Source organism: Melanotaenia boesemani, chromosome 7 (assembly GCF_017639745.1).
Source record: "Melanotaenia boesemani isolate fMelBoe1 chromosome 7, fMelBoe1.pri, whole genome shotgun sequence".
NCBI lineage: Eukaryota > Metazoa > Chordata > Actinopteri > Atheriniformes > Melanotaeniidae > Melanotaenia > Melanotaenia boesemani.
Genome location: NC_055688.1, coordinates 14,855,721 through 14,873,414, shown reverse-complemented (window position 1 = coordinate 14,873,414; position 17,694 = coordinate 14,855,721). Strand labels below are relative to the sequence as shown.

The window sequence follows — 17,694 nt, the reverse complement described above, 5'->3', positions numbered from 1 at the left end:
TATATTTATTAACATTTTATTGATCAATATTTATTTTAAAGGAAGTACAAAGTATTTGAGTAGCTTTTTTTTTCTTTAGGCATTTTACTTTTACTTAAGTATTTGGATGACCACTTTTTAATTGCACTTGAGTTATATTTTTCTAAAGTAACAGTATTTTTACTTGAGTATAATTTGTGTCAAATCTTCCCACCCCTGCTCTAACTGCAGTGCTTTGTTCAGCTCCTAAAATAGACATATCATTAATAAATTTCTGACATAGAGTAGCTTCCTCAAAACAATACTGAAAAACAATATAGAAAACGCTGTTTCTTCCATTAAATGCACATCTTTATTAAAGTGATGTGGAGTTATGACCACACTCAGCTTCACCTTTCTTCAGGATCTGTGTCTTTTGACATCTGTAGAGGTCTGAATACTTCAGTAGAGCATTTTATATTTAAGTCTCCCTCATCTACAGTTGGACCATGGGTAGATATTAGGCTAGGGATTTTTTTTTAGCTACAATTTAATAATCAGTGTTGTGCTGCCCAAGTTGCTAACAGTTGAACTGAATTGAACAGTTGTTAGCCATTACATTTGTAACAGACACGCCCTGACTGTCATGCAACAATATGTAGCTACCAGCCTCCGCCTGAAATTCGCTAGGTAACATGGACGCTCGGTAAACATACTGATGGTGCATTCAATGACAAAGCAGAAATATGAATTTCTGGCATCCAAATGACAGAAAAAAGTAAACTACAAGTCAGATTTCTTTGTTGAAATGTACAGCATTAAAGATAACTTCACCAGCTCATTTGTTTCTTGTATTAAGTTAACTAAAAAGTGATAAGATTTGATGTTAATGGCAAAAGCAAGAGCAGAAGAATTTACAAAATGATGGCAATATAATCAGTAGCTAAGGTTATGCAGAAATAACAACGAAGGAAGCTTGATAACTTTGTCTACTGTGGTGAATAAAGCACATACAACATACTGTTTTACCTACCAGTCTTCACAGTTAAATGTTTGTTCTGCTAAGTGAAGTTATACACACTTATAGTACAATATACTCAGCAGTGAGCCTATTAAAAGAGATAAACGAGTAGAATATTCAGAGAATTGTTATTACCCTAGCCCAACCAAAAAGAGAATTCTACTTGAATTGTATTTTAAGTGAAGGTGACTCATTCATGATTATTCAGTAGGATTGCTTCCAAAAAAAAAACCCTTCTGTCTGTTTCATAGCAAAGTTTTATGCTTGCATACTTGATAAATTTCTATGGTAATACTTGTCATCAAGGATAATCAACAATAAAAGTTGTAGAACACGCACTTTAGCTCTGTTACAGATATCCTCTCCATGCGAGAAGCTAAAAAAGCTTGGTGGCTCACGTGTCAAGAGGCACTTTATTGCAATTCGAAACAAAAAAATGTAATGCAGAAGGCAAATGATCACAAAGAAAATATGATAAGGGCTTGAAAAAAGGGAAAAAACAATGTTAAAACAAAAAGGGAAAGCCACAGGGGTTCTAGTAAAGTGGGTTCACAAGAAGTGTAAGTGTTAAGGAAAAGTGCAATTCACACACAAAAAATAAAATATTCAGCTGTAAGGAGTCGGAATACTGAGGATTCTGGTGGAGGGGGAAAAAAAAAAAGAAAAACATTTAATAGTTGTGGAGATTTTCGGGACACATTTTTACAAACATTCACGCCTGGCAGCTGCCTTGTATAACCTGCCTTCAACTGCTGGCCAAACAGTAATGCCACTTGAGCAGATAGGGGGGTTGAATGCTTCACTTCAGGCCACCTCTGTGGTAGTTAGTCTAGCATATAGGAGAGCATTACTCATGTGCTGTCCCCACTTAGATTTTCCCTGCTGGTAAATGGATTTGCTTCTGGTCAAAAGGCTTTGCACCTCCAGCGTCTCCTCCCCTGCTTTCACCTAAAAAAACTGTATTTTCTTTGGCGTTTTGCTTTATAAATCACAGACGCAGAAGATTCATACATGATTTAAACCTCTGATATCCTCAACCATTATTCATCATGACTGCAGGGCCTTCAGGTAGAACATGTCTAACACTGATTCTCATTCCTAAATTCACAGGTGTGAAGTAATTTGTTAAGTCAGTCTCTAGTGCGAAGGTGGGAAGAGGGGAAGACAATGCTATATTTCTTCATCCACATTTACTCATTGCCCACCTCTGAACCACAGAGTGGAATTTCAAAAGCATTTTTCCCTACATTTGTCATTGGTGGGCAAGAAAATGTACCATTTTGCTACTTTATCTCCGGGTCATTACATATATAAGACAAGGATGATCAACAGCTAGAGCTTCTCCCTTATTTCCCTGCCGCTTCATGTCTGGCACAACCGTCTCCCATCGTTTATTTACTGGCTCAAAGAACAAGGCCACTTAAGAGCTCCCACGAAGGCTCACTCTTTCTTCCCTGTGTCTCTATTAATCTTTTGAGAGGCAGACAGATGATAGTAGAACTGAACCCCCCCTTAACCAACCCAAAGTAACACCACCTGCTGAAACTCCAGAAATGAATCATATAATGCACACATTCTTATCTTTCATTGTCCCACTCTGGCTGTAGAAAAACACCATCTGAAAACCCAGTGGGAGACTTATGTGGGGACATGTGATACGGCTGGGGAACTATTGTGGGGGAGTAGTTTGGAGGGGAGTGCACTATACCACAACACATGTTTTATTCTCTATGTTAAGCAAGGGACGAGTTTACTGCTGAGTTCTGAAACCAAACCACAATGAAATCTGCTCCCCTTCTCTTGGCTTACACAATGGCTTCTTAAACGGGGGGCGGGGGGGAGGAGAGGAATGACCTCCAAGTATTTCCAATTTATGTACCGTTCCACTTCAGATGTTCTACGACTGGGTGCAACAGTCCCCTCTACTGTTGGAAGTCTTTTTTTTTTTGCCATTGTTGCCATGATTCAGAGACTCCTTTAGAAAGTATACTTTGTAAAAGCTGTTGATAAATTATTGACCTTATAACCTAACATGAACGCTAAAAAAAAATTTAGCCTCCATACACATTTTGCCAATAAACTGTACGTTAATGTCTTTTAAAAAGTATTTCCACAGCCAGTACAGTATTTGTGCTGGTAAGATAATGTAAAAAAATGAAATTTAATTTAGCCATTTTAGTGGCATGTGTGTTCGCAGAGGAACTGAAATTATGTTTCTGAATATAAAACTAACTTCCACAAGAAGATAAAATGATTTTTTTTTTTAAAAAATAAGGCTAATGCCACAGCCAGACATGCAATTGACAGTAAGCTGAAGACAATGAGGATGAGGATTACCAAGAAACCGTCTGAGGAGAATTGCCTCATTCTATATTTTCACTAAATCATGCTATTTACATAAGGATTACTTTAAACTGTTGGAGAAAATATTTCCAAAGCCTTCAGCACACAGTTGGCAATCATTTTCCTCTCCATCAGTTTAAAAAAAAAAAAGAGAAAAAAGCAGTAAGTGATTCAGAAGAAAACGTAGTGAGGTTTTGGTGAAAAACATAACCCTCTCCTTGGTTTGCACATTGACGTAGAACAGTAGTCTATTCATTTTGTAGGTCTTTTTGCCCTTTACATCAAACTTTCCAATCAATGACTTTGCCTTGGATAAACACGCTGAAGCTTAAAATCGTGCAACAAGCTGAATGAAACTGTGTAGGTGCATAACAAGGTGTCAAAACTAAAAAGACAGATATAAAATAATATTAGATGCAGGTTTCCATTGCTGTTAAAAATATCTTTGAACAACATTTAAACTCTCACTTGTAGAAAGTGTGGTTGATAAATCTTTAAGGGACATGCAGAGCAAAGTTAATCCAAATACTAATTTGCTAATTAGCACTAAAAACAAAGCTGAGAGGAATGTTGATATTTTTTAAGGTATCTGTAGAAGCAAGAGCAAAATAATCATCAGTTACCTTAAGGGAAAAATGTCAGCACAAAAGTCTGAGTGACCAGATGAACTAAACTTCCACAGAGCAGAGTGGTAATAACGTTACATGCAGCGCTTCACAACTTGCAGCAAAACATAAAACAACAACTTTATTAGAACCAAAGCATAAGCTTGATATCAAAGTGAAAATTGTGTCAAGTTATATATCATTTCATAGCACAGAAATGTGGACTTTTGATACATTTTTCATGCTGTGATAACTTAGAATATAAACTAACCCCCGTTTGATGTTCTTTTGTTGTAAGAGATTTTTCAAGCTAGTAAGGATCCTAGCTAATATCAAAGATTTCTCCATTTGTGTTCCAGCCTCAGATGTACGACGGCCCTGTGAGATGGTTGGCTCACTGACACAAAATATGAATACGTATTTCTAATAAAAGAGACATTTTATAAAATTACACCATCTTGTTATCTTGATGTAAGCAAGCTAATGCTCATGTTTTTACAGCCTTGACGGCTGTTTATTTACTTATTTATTTTTTAAGGAACAAGCTCACTCTAGAGCGGCTAGTCACTTGGATAAGTGAATAAATAAATGCCTCTCGTAGCCAAACTGTTGCAAACAAACTTGTCACTTTGACTCCGAAGACAAACAGAAGTGAGACTCTTGGACACTTTCAGAGTGGCTGCACAAACACAGGTGCCTCCCTTGGTGGGTAATGAGACATGGCAAACAGCTAACACGATCCAAACAATTAAGGAGCTGTCAGTAATGCACAAAGCTGCTTACCTGCTGTTGAAAGGGTTATCCCCAGGTATCACGTGACTGCCACTGGGGCCGATCAAAAAACTGATGCGTTCGTAAAAGCTCTTTGATGAAGTCTGGGTGGCTGCACTCTGGCCTTGGCCAGCGACTGCAGAGGGGTCATTTGAGCCACGACAGTAAGTTTGACCCTGGCAGGCGATTTGAAAGCAGCAGTCTGGGTCCATGCAGTCGACAAGCCCATCTGGTTAACAGGGAGGAGACAGGCAAGACAGGGAGGAAAAACTTTGTTGACCTGAATGCTTTGGGGTTTGACAATGGAAACACGAGGACCTCCATTACTGTGCTGAGCTTTTGGTAAACACAGATGACCTTTAGCTTGAACTTAGGTTCACTAAAGCAAGCACGAAGATGTTGCACTGACAGACAGTAAATATTTCAATATACTTAATATGATCCTCAAAAGTTCTTGTCTTGTTGATCAGGCCAGGGAGAAGTTCTTTAGAAATCCAGCTTGAGGAGTATTAATATATAATCCCAACCTCTCTCCTAATTGATCTATTGTATATTTTAAGGCGTGCTGTTTAACAATATGCTCTGCTGCTACATTTGCATATCCTTCCCACTGATGTTTTATGTAGGATTGATTTATTTTGTTTGTTAGCATTGTCACAAAGAAACCAAAACGAAATTAGTTTCCTGTCTAGCGCAATTAAAGGTTTCATGCAAGTTTTTCTGAGACCATTTATACAAGGCTTTTACTTCTTCCTACCTCCTTCGTTATCCTTGCCATCAGAGCAGAGTGTTTCGGTCGCGACATCGCAACCGAGCCCTCTCCAACCTGACTGGCAGATGCAGTGCCAGACGTTCTGATCCAAGACGCACCTCCCATTGTTGTTGCACAGCCCAGGGCAGCCGTCTGTCAACACATCATGCACGGGTCAGAAACAGCCCAGCAAATAAAGAGCGAGGAGATCAGGAGGAGAAGGTAAGGGAGGAGGCAGAAGACAAGAGCAAAAAAAGAGAGAGGGGTGGGGGGGTCATAGAGAGTGGACAGGGGGCAAAGGAGGGACAAAAATGATAGAAAACAGTAGTGAGTGAACATACAGTACAATAACACCTCTGACAGGACTGGGCATGAGGGGAGGTTGTGAGGGGTTACAGTCGTTTCACATGAGTTTTAGGAGCATGTACAACTATTGTGAGAAGTGAAATGTATGGGAGAAAGGGGGTGAAGCCTAGTGAGCAATTTACCTAGGAGAGCAACATTGCCAAGTCTCATTCTTAGTGGAGTTTTATGCATTTTTGGGGGTTAATATCAAACTTTCAATAGGGGTTTAAATGACTTTTAATATGATTTCATGAATCCACAGTGTGAGATTTTTTTTAATCTAAGGCTGTCCTCATATCAAATCCACAAGATGTTTCTATGGTAATCAACATTTCAAGGATATTCTTATTTTCAAAGTTGCACAAATCGCATTTATGAGGCTGAAAAACCCCTCGCTCGGGAAGTTCATTGGTTTTGCCTGAAAATAATTACAGCAGGAATAGCCCACTGCAGATGTTAGAAATACTCATGTGAAGTAACAGCAACATCAAAGGGTAAAGGAGGTATATATGTAAATACGGGGAAGAGGGAGAAGAAGAGGAAGGATCAAGAGGCTCCACATTTACAGAAAACAGTGCATTTGCTGCCAGATCGCATTCCTTCTAATGGAGGGTGAAGACAGGGAGCCGAAACATGACTAAACCACACCAGTTTGGGGCGTTTAATCTGGCAGACACAGGGAGTTACGACAGTGGGGGGTGGGGGTGGGGAGGGGAGTGAAGAAGGGACCGTGGAGTCTGGTGTGAGACTGGTTAAGACGGACAGGAGATGAGGGGACAAATCTGGTGGGGAGCAGGATCACAGCAGAAACATTATGATCGACTCGGACATAAAACAGGTGTATATACGCCGTGCTAGGAGAGACAGAGAGGCAGGGAGGGATTGTTCGTGACAATCTCCCTTGTGAGGGTAGTGGTTCAATTTACCTTTATATCCTATCTTGACTGCTCCTATTACACAACCGAGGAAAGGGAAACATTTGGAAAAGAAAATTACTTATCTCTGTGGTGGCAGTGTGCGAAGACTGGCAAACACATTTACTTAGTGTAACTTTCAGAAAGTGGAAATGGTTTCTGGCACACATCTGCCTGCATATGTGGATTAAATATTAAAAAAAAAAAGCTTTGCAGGTTGTTTGGTTGAATATTACTGTCTTCACCATGTGTTTCCTTCTGATCTAATTTCAGCCTCTTGACTGTGTATGCAAATCACAGTATTTACGCTGATTGAGCTGAATAGCTAACACTAAACATGAGTGACAGGACATGACTTAAAAATCTAAATGAGACGGAAGCTGGAAGCTCAGAAATTTAGTTATTCTTATTTATTTATTTTTTTTACAAAGGTCACCTTTTTTACTTTTTTTTTTGTCAAGCAAAACAAGTGTCAAGCTGGATAGTAAAAAAAAGAAAAACATCTAACATGAAGAGTATAAATTTCATGCAATGAGAAAACAGTTATTTACCTGATACTCTGGAATCCAGGGCTATATACATGTAAGCCAAGAGAGGGTTGGAAAGAGACAGAGAGGTAGGCAGACGGGCATACAGACACAGAATAGAGAAGAGAATGGATATAAGTAGGAGTTAGGCAAAGGAATGCAAATAAAAACAAGTAGAAAATATATTTGAGAAGGGAACACTAAAGAGAGAAGCTGCATATTTTGAGGAGGTGCAGCGAAAGGGAAAAAATCCAGTGGTTGATGAACTTTAGAGTGTGCTCTGTTAATTAAATGGCTGAGTGTTTAATTAGAGTTATAGATGTCTCTACTGTCAAAACCACGTTTTCTTTCCTGTAACAATGCCTTGAATTGTGATTATGTTTCTGTCTATAGAAGCAACATAATCAATTCAGCATCTGTACCTCGGTAAAATATTCATTGCTCGCACTCTTCATCTGCTTTTCTTTGCCAAAACAAGAGAGGCTAACCCACTACAAATAAGAAAAAAGAAAAAAGAAAGGAATAACATACTGTTTCTACTGATATCTGAGTGCTGTAGCACTCTTTGTTATCAGACCATATGAGTCAGTTTCATCTGGGTGTGCATTTCAAAACATTTCACTGTCTGTTTGTCAGCGTGTATACAGGCTCAGCCTCATTCTAATATGAATGCATCGTCAAGCAGAATATTATGTTTCTGTGTTTTTTGTCTTTTTTTGTCATCTCTGCTTCAGTGATTATAACAGCAGCATGCCAATGACCTAGCAGTACACTAACACAAATCAAAAACACCTTAGCAGTAAACTGCAGTGCTGAGAAAGCAATGACAATAGTGTAAGCTTTGCATACAAAACAGGATCTAGATGGTTGCGACAAAAGAATGACCAAGGAAGTGCTCCATTCAAACTCTGGCCATGTAATGTGATTAAAAGGCTCTTTGTGTGAATGGCAGTTATTCAGGATTTGAAAGACAAAATAAGCCCCCGCTTCTTTAAGAAAAGGTAGCGCACTGCCTATTCAGAACCACTGCATCTAAACCATGAAGTTACTTTCCTGACGGGAGCCTTGAACAGAGGGGGAGGGGGGCGGAAAATGGATGATGTGCAGGCGGCCCGGAGGAGGGAAAGATTAATAAGATCAGGAATGTGACCCCTCCAACAACTCCCTCACTGCAATCTCGTCTCCCCTCAGAAATGGATTTGTGCTGTAGACAGAGGATTGCTTATGAGAGAACTTGTAAATACATAATTAGGGTTCAAGAGTTTGCAGTGCCAGATATTTTTTTCTCAGGGAATGTGTTGTCATTGAGAGGTTGGAAATGACACTTGGGGGAATGGTGTTAGAGGCAGTGTGTCAAGGTTTAACTACAGGACCTTTGACAGAAGGTAAGGTGTCAAGGAAGTTTGAGTTAAAGGTCAATAGGAAGTGGCATCTCAGAACTCATTATCCTCATTAATGCCAGGCGAATCACAGCTATTTCAGAGAAAAAATTATATTCCAAAGAGGCCTACCCGTGGCTTTTTGGCTCCCTTAATACCTGCCCTTGACTTACGAATACATAAGCATCACTTTAACAGTCTAAAAGGTGGAATATCTAAATGCTTCATAGAAATTTCAAAGTTAATGTGATTTTTTCGAGGGATCATGCTGTAAAGGCAACTGAACAATAGGTGGACAAAAACTAGGAAATGACACACACACACACAATTGAGGGTGTTAGAAAAGTATTTTTTCATTTGCACTTGTTATGGCCCTTTCCCACTGGTACCCACTTACCCCAGCCCGACACCACCCCTTCCGATTTGTAGGTGTTCCCATCAGGATTTTACCGGGGCGAGTACATATATTTTTAGCACTTATTTCGTCTGGGTTCTGGAGGTGCAGAGCCGAGTTGAAAATCGAGATTGCAGGCCACTATTGACTAAAATTTGACGTCATGGGATGAGTCATGAGAGCGACTCCTGACCCCGCCATCTTTACAACCCCAAAGCTGTGACGTTGGATAACAACATAGGCAGTAGCAGAAGCAGCTGAGAGCATTTCTAAAACAATCACCATGGTCCAACGAAGAGGTGAAGACCTGTTTGTGCTTGTTGGCTGACGAAAACATCCTGAGAAAGCTGGACGATGAAACTCATAATGAGAAAGTTTTCCAGTTAATGGAGGTTCACATAGTTGTTTCATGTGTGTCAAACAAATGACTTCACCATACTTACTTGCCGCCTTGCTGAGACGACCCCGCCCACACTGAATGCGGCCTTAATTGTCCTCTGTTGTAATGGGAACAATCAAAAACCAGGGTGGTGTGGTGTCGGCTAAATTAAGATAGGGGCTAAGTGGGTACTAGTGGGAAAGGGCCATTAGTTGTGACAGAAGATGCACAGATAAGATAATATGCAGCACCTGTAGAATAAAAGACTGTGGGAAAAGGAAGAGAACCTTCATCCATGTAAGTTTATTTCTAACATCATCATATTAAGTTGCTGTCAAAATGATTTCCAAGCCACTTTATTCTCTATTCATCAGAGGAACTCTAAGACAACCTGGAATCTCTATTCTCTTCTACTCTCTATCTCTACTATACTATCTCTAACAACAGCTACATCCAGAACTTTCTACAGCTCTGTTATGTTCTTTGTCTTATTTGATTACATTTGTTTAGTTTGTTTTGATCAACGCACCATGAATTGTGTTGCTGAGTTGTCCCGAGTGGAAAGATGACTTTACCAAATGGCAAGGGGGTCGTGACGTGCCCCGAGTTTAGATTCACATCCCGCCATCATGTAGAATTATGTGCGATCAGCAAGCTGCAGTGACAGCTGGCTGTTAACTGCAAAAGGTTTTTCTTGTTATTGTTGTTCAGCTTGATGTAAGGTGTTAATGACTCTTCTTCACCTATGTGTGCTGTCTGATCCTGAACCATCAAAAAAAAAACAAAAAAAACATTAAGATATTTGAAATAGTCTTATGGCATTTATTTATCAGAGCAAACCCAGTCGACAGCCTTTTTTGATCTGAGTGCATCATGAATATTTTAACCGAATGGGTTCATGTTTATGTAGCCTATGTTACAGCCACAAGAAACAAGCTGAATTTGTGCTGGTTAATTTAAAGGCTCTTTATTGTCAACATAACTGGTTTTTAATCTAATTTGTGCTTCTCTTGGTATACTATGAAATATCTGAAACCAAGGTTACACTTGTTTTCTTATTATTTAATTGACAAGATATTTGGGGTGGTAGTGTAGAGTAGTTTGTTTCATAACTAGAGGGTTAAAGATTTGTATCCCCCTTCATCCCAGTCAACCTGTTGTTGTGTCTTAAGGCAAGACATTTCAGTCTTCTCACCTCCAGTTGGTGTATGCATGTAAATGAATATTTGGTGGTGATCAGAGAAGCCACTAGTGTGAACTGGCTACCACGTTTCCGTCAGTGTAGTTTACCATGATCAAGTATGAATGGGGACTCATGGATTTATTGTGAAGCACTTTTTGTGCTTTGAGAATCTACCAATATATCCATTATTATTATTTTACTTCTCAGGACATTTTTTATGTACCTGGATTTTCCCCAGATTCCCACAAAAAATTGACATCCATGTTTACAACTAAAAACACCAAAATCATTACAGCTTTTTGATTAATGCTGGTGAGTACAAAATGGAGACTATTTTCTGAATATCAAGCCAATTATTTTCATGTTTATTCTGGCCACTTTAGTTTTAAGAAAACAGTGGGAGTTTCTGAGAAGGTTTTACTTGCTTTAGAAAATCAAAATTTCTTGTTCTGCTGATATTTTAACCTTTTAAAATCTGAGGTTCTTCAATTGGGAGACTTTGAGAACAAATGATGCCAAACTGTGCTAAAATGGCCATTTTGGAGACCTCGTGTGAACTGTCTGTACTGAAATCTCTCTAATTTAATCTAAGCTCTAACAACTCGAGGTGTCGAGCTACAGCTGAATAATTCCAAGGGATTTCATTTTCACCTTGAAGGTGTTTTTTTTTTCCTTTCTTTTAGTTGATCCTAAAACCTTTATTTTAATTGTGCTATCTGCCATCGTCATTTATTCCTCACCAATAGCATATATACTGATTTTTCTGTCTTAACAAATTTCACAAGTCTTCTCTTTAACATGACTCCAAAAGTATTCAAATAGACCTTGCAGAAAGATGACATTTGGTGGAGTACTGTGGAAAAGAAGAGTAAGAATGTCTATTTCAAAGTCATATTTAAATACTTAAGTAAATGTTTTCAAGCAGCAAATATGGCAGACTACATCTTGGCTGCAGTGTTTGGTTCAGTGCTCTGATGTAGCGTAGAAGTTTATCTTAGGTTTATCTTTGTGCACTGAAAACACCACCAAAATGTCCTGATGACGAGCTTACCATAGTTGTTAAGAGAGTGTAGGCAGAAATATATCAGGATCTGGTGGCTAAAACCCTCTCTGACATTCACACTTCAGCGTTGCCCTTTTAAGCCTGCCAATAAATGAATTTTCTCTGTAGATGGTGCCCCTGTGTGACACATGTGTAGGTGTGCAGAGCTGTACGTGTTGCCGTGGCTCACCGATGGTGCAGTGTTCCCCCGTCCAGCCCTGGTGGCAGTCACACTTGCCCTCTCGGCAGACTCCGTGGTCGATGCAGCGTGGGTGACAGTCCCTCTGCTCACATTCTGGTCCTGTCCAGCCTTCTTCGCAGTGACACACACTGCCGATGCAAGATCCATGGGGACCACAGTCCACCACACACACCTCTGTCGCAAAACAGAGAGCCGTTGAGACATGTAGCTTCTGTTCTGTGAAAAAACTGTTTTGTTTTTGTTTTTTTTTCGCCCCTTCTGCACTGGTGTATTTTTGTATTCTGCATAGATGCGTCTGCCAGCACAGAAAAATGCTCTGATGTTTGCTGAGAAGTGCTCGCTTCTGTGGTTAAAGTGGGCCAATAAGTTTAACTGTAAACAAGACTTGTTTTCAACACTTTTCCTAAAAATGGTGCTATAATAAATTTTTATTTGTCACTGCTGTATCTGGTATTATTTAAAGTGACTTAAAATTACTGCTATTTGTAAAAGTTTTAGATGTTTTACACGGAAAATGTGTTTTTACTGCTCGTGATATTTGGATCTCAATAGATTTGTTGTGCACACACTTCTTTATTGCTAGATGAGTACTGAGTGCAATACAGAGTTGACATATCAAACATCAGTGGAGTGAAACTCAAAAGAAATTGAAAGCCCTATCAACTTTTATTCTGCTGCCACTTAGCCATGACACACAACGGGTAGTGATTTGCAGAAAAAAGTGCATAACTTTTCTTTCAAAGAGTATGATATTAATCTTGATAGTGTTATTATTTTATGGGTTCAGCCTATAATACAAACCCTTCCATTCTCAGAAGTTGACATTTCATTTAAAAGCTGTTTCGCACAAAACACAACGTCCTTAGAGTGCACTGAAACCAGCAGAAATGTGTCAACAATGCACACTGATGGGATAAAACCTCAAGCAGGACATTAAAAGGGAACATGTAATGTTTTTATAATAACAGTGGGATGCATTCCAGCTCAGCTCACATCTATTTTGACTAAAATTTCTTCAACAACTAATTCCAGAGAGCTTAAATTATCTTTTCAACAAGCTGCTTGTAATCTATGTAATGACCACCTTTTCTCTGTATGCAAAAATTACTGGTGTTTATCACATAAATTAAATATCTGTCTGAATAATTACACTAACATAATAGAAAAAAGACTTTTCTACTAAGCAGATAAACAGGAAACAGCCCATTACTGTCACTTTTGTCAGTGCAGCTACTTTAACTCAACATCATCAGAATAGTTTCACAGACCTCTTGATTTTTTGTTACTGGTGCACTGGCCTTAAAATGAACCAAAAGCTTGTCATTGTTCAAAAAGCCTGAACGAATGAAGCACTGCAACTACTTTGGGTCTAAAAACTTCTGGAATAACCACTTTTGCCTCGTATGAACTTTATTTAGATTTAGCTTGACAAACTGAAGCAAAAGTTGTGGATTTAAGCAAATTTTTGTCACGACTCATAGATACTGGATCAACATGTTTTCTCAAAATATGAAGCGACACAAACAGCAGAGAGGATGTTGGGAATCTGTGCTATCTTCAGAAAATTCAAATGACTGAATCCTTGGTAGGTAATCAGCCTGTAACAGGCTAAAGCTAATGCTCAACAAGCTGTGGCTGCTCTTGTCGGAGAGTTAGGAATGCTGATTTGCAGGAACTAAAAGCTTCTATCAAATCTTTTGAACAAAAAGCCCACAAAGCTTTGTGATGTAACAGAATCCATTTGGAGGAATGTAGTTAGAGTATATCCTTACATTTTAAGTGATGAGATGCTCCAGGAAAAGCATATAATCCCACAGCAGAAAAGTTTGTGACTTTTTTTTGAAAACTTGCTTTAGCCCTCTAGAAAACCAAATGAGCCAACATCATTCTGCAACTCCAAAAGCATCAGGCCATGGATAAAATATCCACTAATTTTTTGTGAATTTTTATTCTTAAGCCAATCTAGCAATGCTACTTTGCCATTATTCATCCCTTTTACTGAGGGTTTTTTTTTTAAGACTGTCTGTTCCAGTTCTCTGAATAGAGTTTTTCTTCGATTGAGGGACCTTGGATGGTTCTGATTAAGCTGAGCAGACACTGTAGAATATTAAGCATGCCTCTGGAGGGGAGTCATTCAATTCCAAAGGAATACCTCCTTCCCATAGAATCTATGCAATCAATTTTTCATTAGAGCAAAAGTGTTTATCTGCCTTTAACATGCCCCTGACTCGAGCTGGATAGGGGTTGTGGGCGGTCGATCCATGCTACGCGCTTGTTAATTAAAGTTTATTTAATTGAAGAAGAACCGCAGCATTAATTACGAAGGAATCCTCCACCCATCCAGATGGGTAAAATCTCCAACTTTTGGACAGCACTAAGGCCAGCCTCGTCTGTTCTGCTTTTAAAAAACCTCAGATGTCTTACTATGCAAGAGGATTGTGTCTGAAATTTCAAAAGCTTTAAGGGAATAGCAAATTACTTTTCTTTAAAAAAAAGAAAATAAATAGAGACACAAAAGAGAGATAGAGAGAAAAAGAAAAAAAACTTTTTCTCTCACATAATCATTCTTCAACCACACTGGCTGCATGCTGCTTCAAAAGGTCTACAAAGGCATCTATCATCTTCAACATGCCATCCAGCCGTCTTATGTTTTGATTTTCAGCTCAAGTTCAGCCAAGAGAAATATATTTAACAGCCTTTCATACTGACAGAAACAAACTGAAACTTCTGGTTTAATTGTTTGCCTTGGTATGTGTTCCTCTTGGGGTATAACACACAGGGAATGAGTTTATTCTGAGGTGGGAAACAGCGCATAAATCACCTTAATCTCAGGCGCAGATAGCAGATGGGAGGGGCCAGCCTTTGAACTAACACTGAATCTACCTGTGTCGGAAGACAAACCCACCAAATACAAAGCTAATAACAAATAGAGGCTCTACTGAACTGCAACAGATGGGAACACAAAATTGTCTCTTTTCCGCTACAGAACCAAAAGCTGCTACCAAAGACGATGCCTCTTTTGGAAAATATTTTCAACAAATCTATTTACAATGTAAGACTGCACACACATACACAAAAGTAGAGCATATGCTCAGTTACTCAAAGAGCCAAAGCTTTTGTTGTTAGCATATGCTGCGTATACAATCAGCACATGATTCAAGTGTTGATTACCAAACTTTGAGGGTGTGATCACACTCAGTTTGAATTATTGAATCCAAAACATTTTGAAGCAGTTATCTCTTTCTCTCTCTCTTTCTTTCTCTCATATTATATATATAAATATACATATGTAAGCAGATTTGAAGTTTCTGCAGATCAAGCTGTACTTATAAACACAAACTCTCCAAACACAAGTGACTTGCATATCAACATTTGTCTTCTCAAACCCAAGCCTTTTGTGTTTTAGGTTTGTTTCCTGTTACCGGTTCAGATTACTTTTTTACTCCTACTCGGGGAAGAACCGAGACACTGAGATGTGATGTCAAAAGATTTTTAATGTTGTGTATTACCCGTGCAGCTGTTACATTTTTAACCACTCCAAATGCACTGCAATTGCATCCATCTTGCAATGAAAATGCAAAAAATAAAGATTTAAAACATTTCTCAACAACAGAACACAAGTGGCAGTATTGTAACGCTGTAAAACCTCAATTAAGGCTAAAATTCATCACCGTGGGTGCTGACTGGGATCATGAATCAGCGGGACATCACAAATGAATAATTTTGTGTTCCTAATGCTCGCCTATGGGGGAAAAAAAAGGTGGCAAAGAAAAAAAGATTTATGATTGACTCAGAGATTTATTTCCAAACTGTGGCACATTCATTTCAGAAAGTAAATCGTTCCCCACATCAAGCTGATGAATCACCTTAAACTGTGATTATTTGCTAAACGTTAAAAATAAAAGCAGACATCACATTAATTTCTCTTAAAATTTCATAAGTATTTGTGTAACTGAGTTCAGCAATTATTCCTTAACTTCCGTAACCAGACACCCACATGTAGGGATGCTGTGCCATACGAGAGATGTTTCATTTCACCCTGTTAGTAAAGGCGTATACATCTGCTGTTTTGGCCACCTGGTGTCTAGCACAGCAAGAAGGGAGTTTGTTTAGAATAAATACAGAGAAATATGTTGCCAATTACTTGTTAGCGTGACTGAAACTTTACCCATAAAAGCAGTAAAAAAGACATAATACCATAGATCTGACTGCACTGATTGCAGCCAACATCACTGCACTAACATCAATAAAAAGGGATGGATGGAAGAAAGATTGCAGATTTATCTCTCTAAAGTTTTTTCAACTTTGGTGAGGCAACAGGATAGAATTAAAACTATCTAACTTTATGTCTCCAATGATTTCATCAAAACAGTTAAAAGACACCAGAACTGTCACATTTAATTAAAATATTCAAATTTCATTATAGCTGAAATCCTTGATTAATAATCCAATCAGTCAACACAACGAGCACTCAGCAATTCATCTGAGAATCACTTGTTTCCCATTTTACTTTCATATCAGAAGGTCAAACACTACCTGCTGTGGCTCCAGCTTCTCAGGTTTTTGAATTCCTGCTTTATTTGAATGAGCTTGTAATTTTAATATTTATTCATCATGAAATAAGCAATTTAAGTCATCTTGGGTCTGAGGCGAGTGTTTTACTGTTTGTGTGTTTCTTTCACTTTGCAAACTGTTAACGTTAACGAGGAAAGTAGCTGTATTTTCTGTTGATAAGTCTGTAAATGAGCTGCAGCCTTGAATTACACATAAACTATAAACATAATGATCTTTAAGGGTTGAAGAGGAAAGGGAAATGCTTTCTGACCTATAGAGCAGTCCGCCCCGGTCCAGTTGGCCTCGCAGATGCAGGTTCCTGAGTCCGTATTGAAGGTGCCATGACTGGAGCACTGCTCTGGACAAGTGCTCTTTAGAATCTCACAGCTGATGCCTCCCCAGCCCGGGTTACAGTGGCACTCGCCGTGATGGCAGGCTCCATGACCGGAGCACGTCGGGTCCACACAGTCCACTGCAGACACAAAGCGAGCATGACAGCAATGTCACTTTACCACTTCTAAACTGGATTTCAAACCTACTTAATTACTATGGCCACTTTGAATAATCTATCAGGCAAAAGTCTTTTTTAAGAGTGGAAATGCTCGAGTGTCGGATGATAGCTGGTGAGCCATGGCTGAAAGTGGGCAGGCTTTGGCGTTAGCCTGTAGTAATTTTCCACCCTGTTCAGTTAGCGCCTCTACGGTATATTATAGGGTACGTCCGACAGCATAATTACGACCCATTATAAGCACTAGGAAACAAAGCACAATTAGTGTCTAGACTGATATAATCAATTACTATCAACAAATTTTAGCTCAACCTGCTGATCTAGGTTAATAATTGGCAATTATGACCAACATAATTAACCCATTATTAACAAGGGAAAATTTTCAAACAATGTTTTTGTGTTTCCACAGGAGCTGCTTTTTCTGTGCATTTTTTTTTTTTTAAATCTACCCGGGCACTGATAAGGATCGTTTACCCGAACCAATTTCTCAAACAGCCTCCTCCCATATCTGTTATTTTCCCATGTTTTTTTTTTTTTTTCACTTCAAAGAAAACCACAACATATTCATTAAATCAACTCAATAGCTTTTTGCATGTAAGGTCAACAACTCCCACATGTAAATCTGAGCTGATAATTTCCTTTTATCTGCATGAAGATCGATAAAGTTAAATGCAAGGGAGTGAAAGGAGGTAGAAGGGTGGAAAGGGAGGTTGACAAGAAAGACAAAAGTGGTCCTTTCTTAGTAAACGGAGAAACAGATGCCATGTAATGATTGATTTTACCAGGTGTCGTCATCTGTGGAGCCCTCCAGTAGATGA

The 17,694-nt window shown here is 38.8% G+C and overlaps 1 protein-coding gene across 5 annotated transcripts in view; it reads right to left on the bottom strand.

Moving 5' to 3' along the window:
- si:dkey-237h12.3 (teneurin-3) overlaps positions 1–17,694 on the bottom strand; it is a 150,807-nt gene that overhangs the window by 40,018 nt on the left and 93,095 nt on the right. For 2 of the 5 annotated variants that reach the window (XM_041991187.1, XM_041991188.1), the window contains exons 11-16: positions 16,640–16,840; positions 11,803–11,988; positions 7,260–7,280; positions 6,721–6,744; positions 5,456–5,602; positions 4,711–4,927 (exon numbers count right to left, since the gene is read on the bottom strand). In XM_041991187.1, coding sequence (XP_041847121.1) covers positions 4,711–4,927; positions 5,456–5,602; positions 6,721–6,744; positions 7,260–7,280; positions 11,803–11,988; positions 16,640–16,840 — 796 coding nt within the window. The remainder of the gene's footprint in view (positions 1–4,710; positions 4,928–5,455; positions 5,603–6,720; positions 6,745–7,259; positions 7,281–11,802; positions 11,989–16,639; positions 16,841–17,694) is intronic. The other 3 variants (XM_041991190.1, XM_041991191.1, XM_041991189.1) reach the window with 2 other exon arrangements.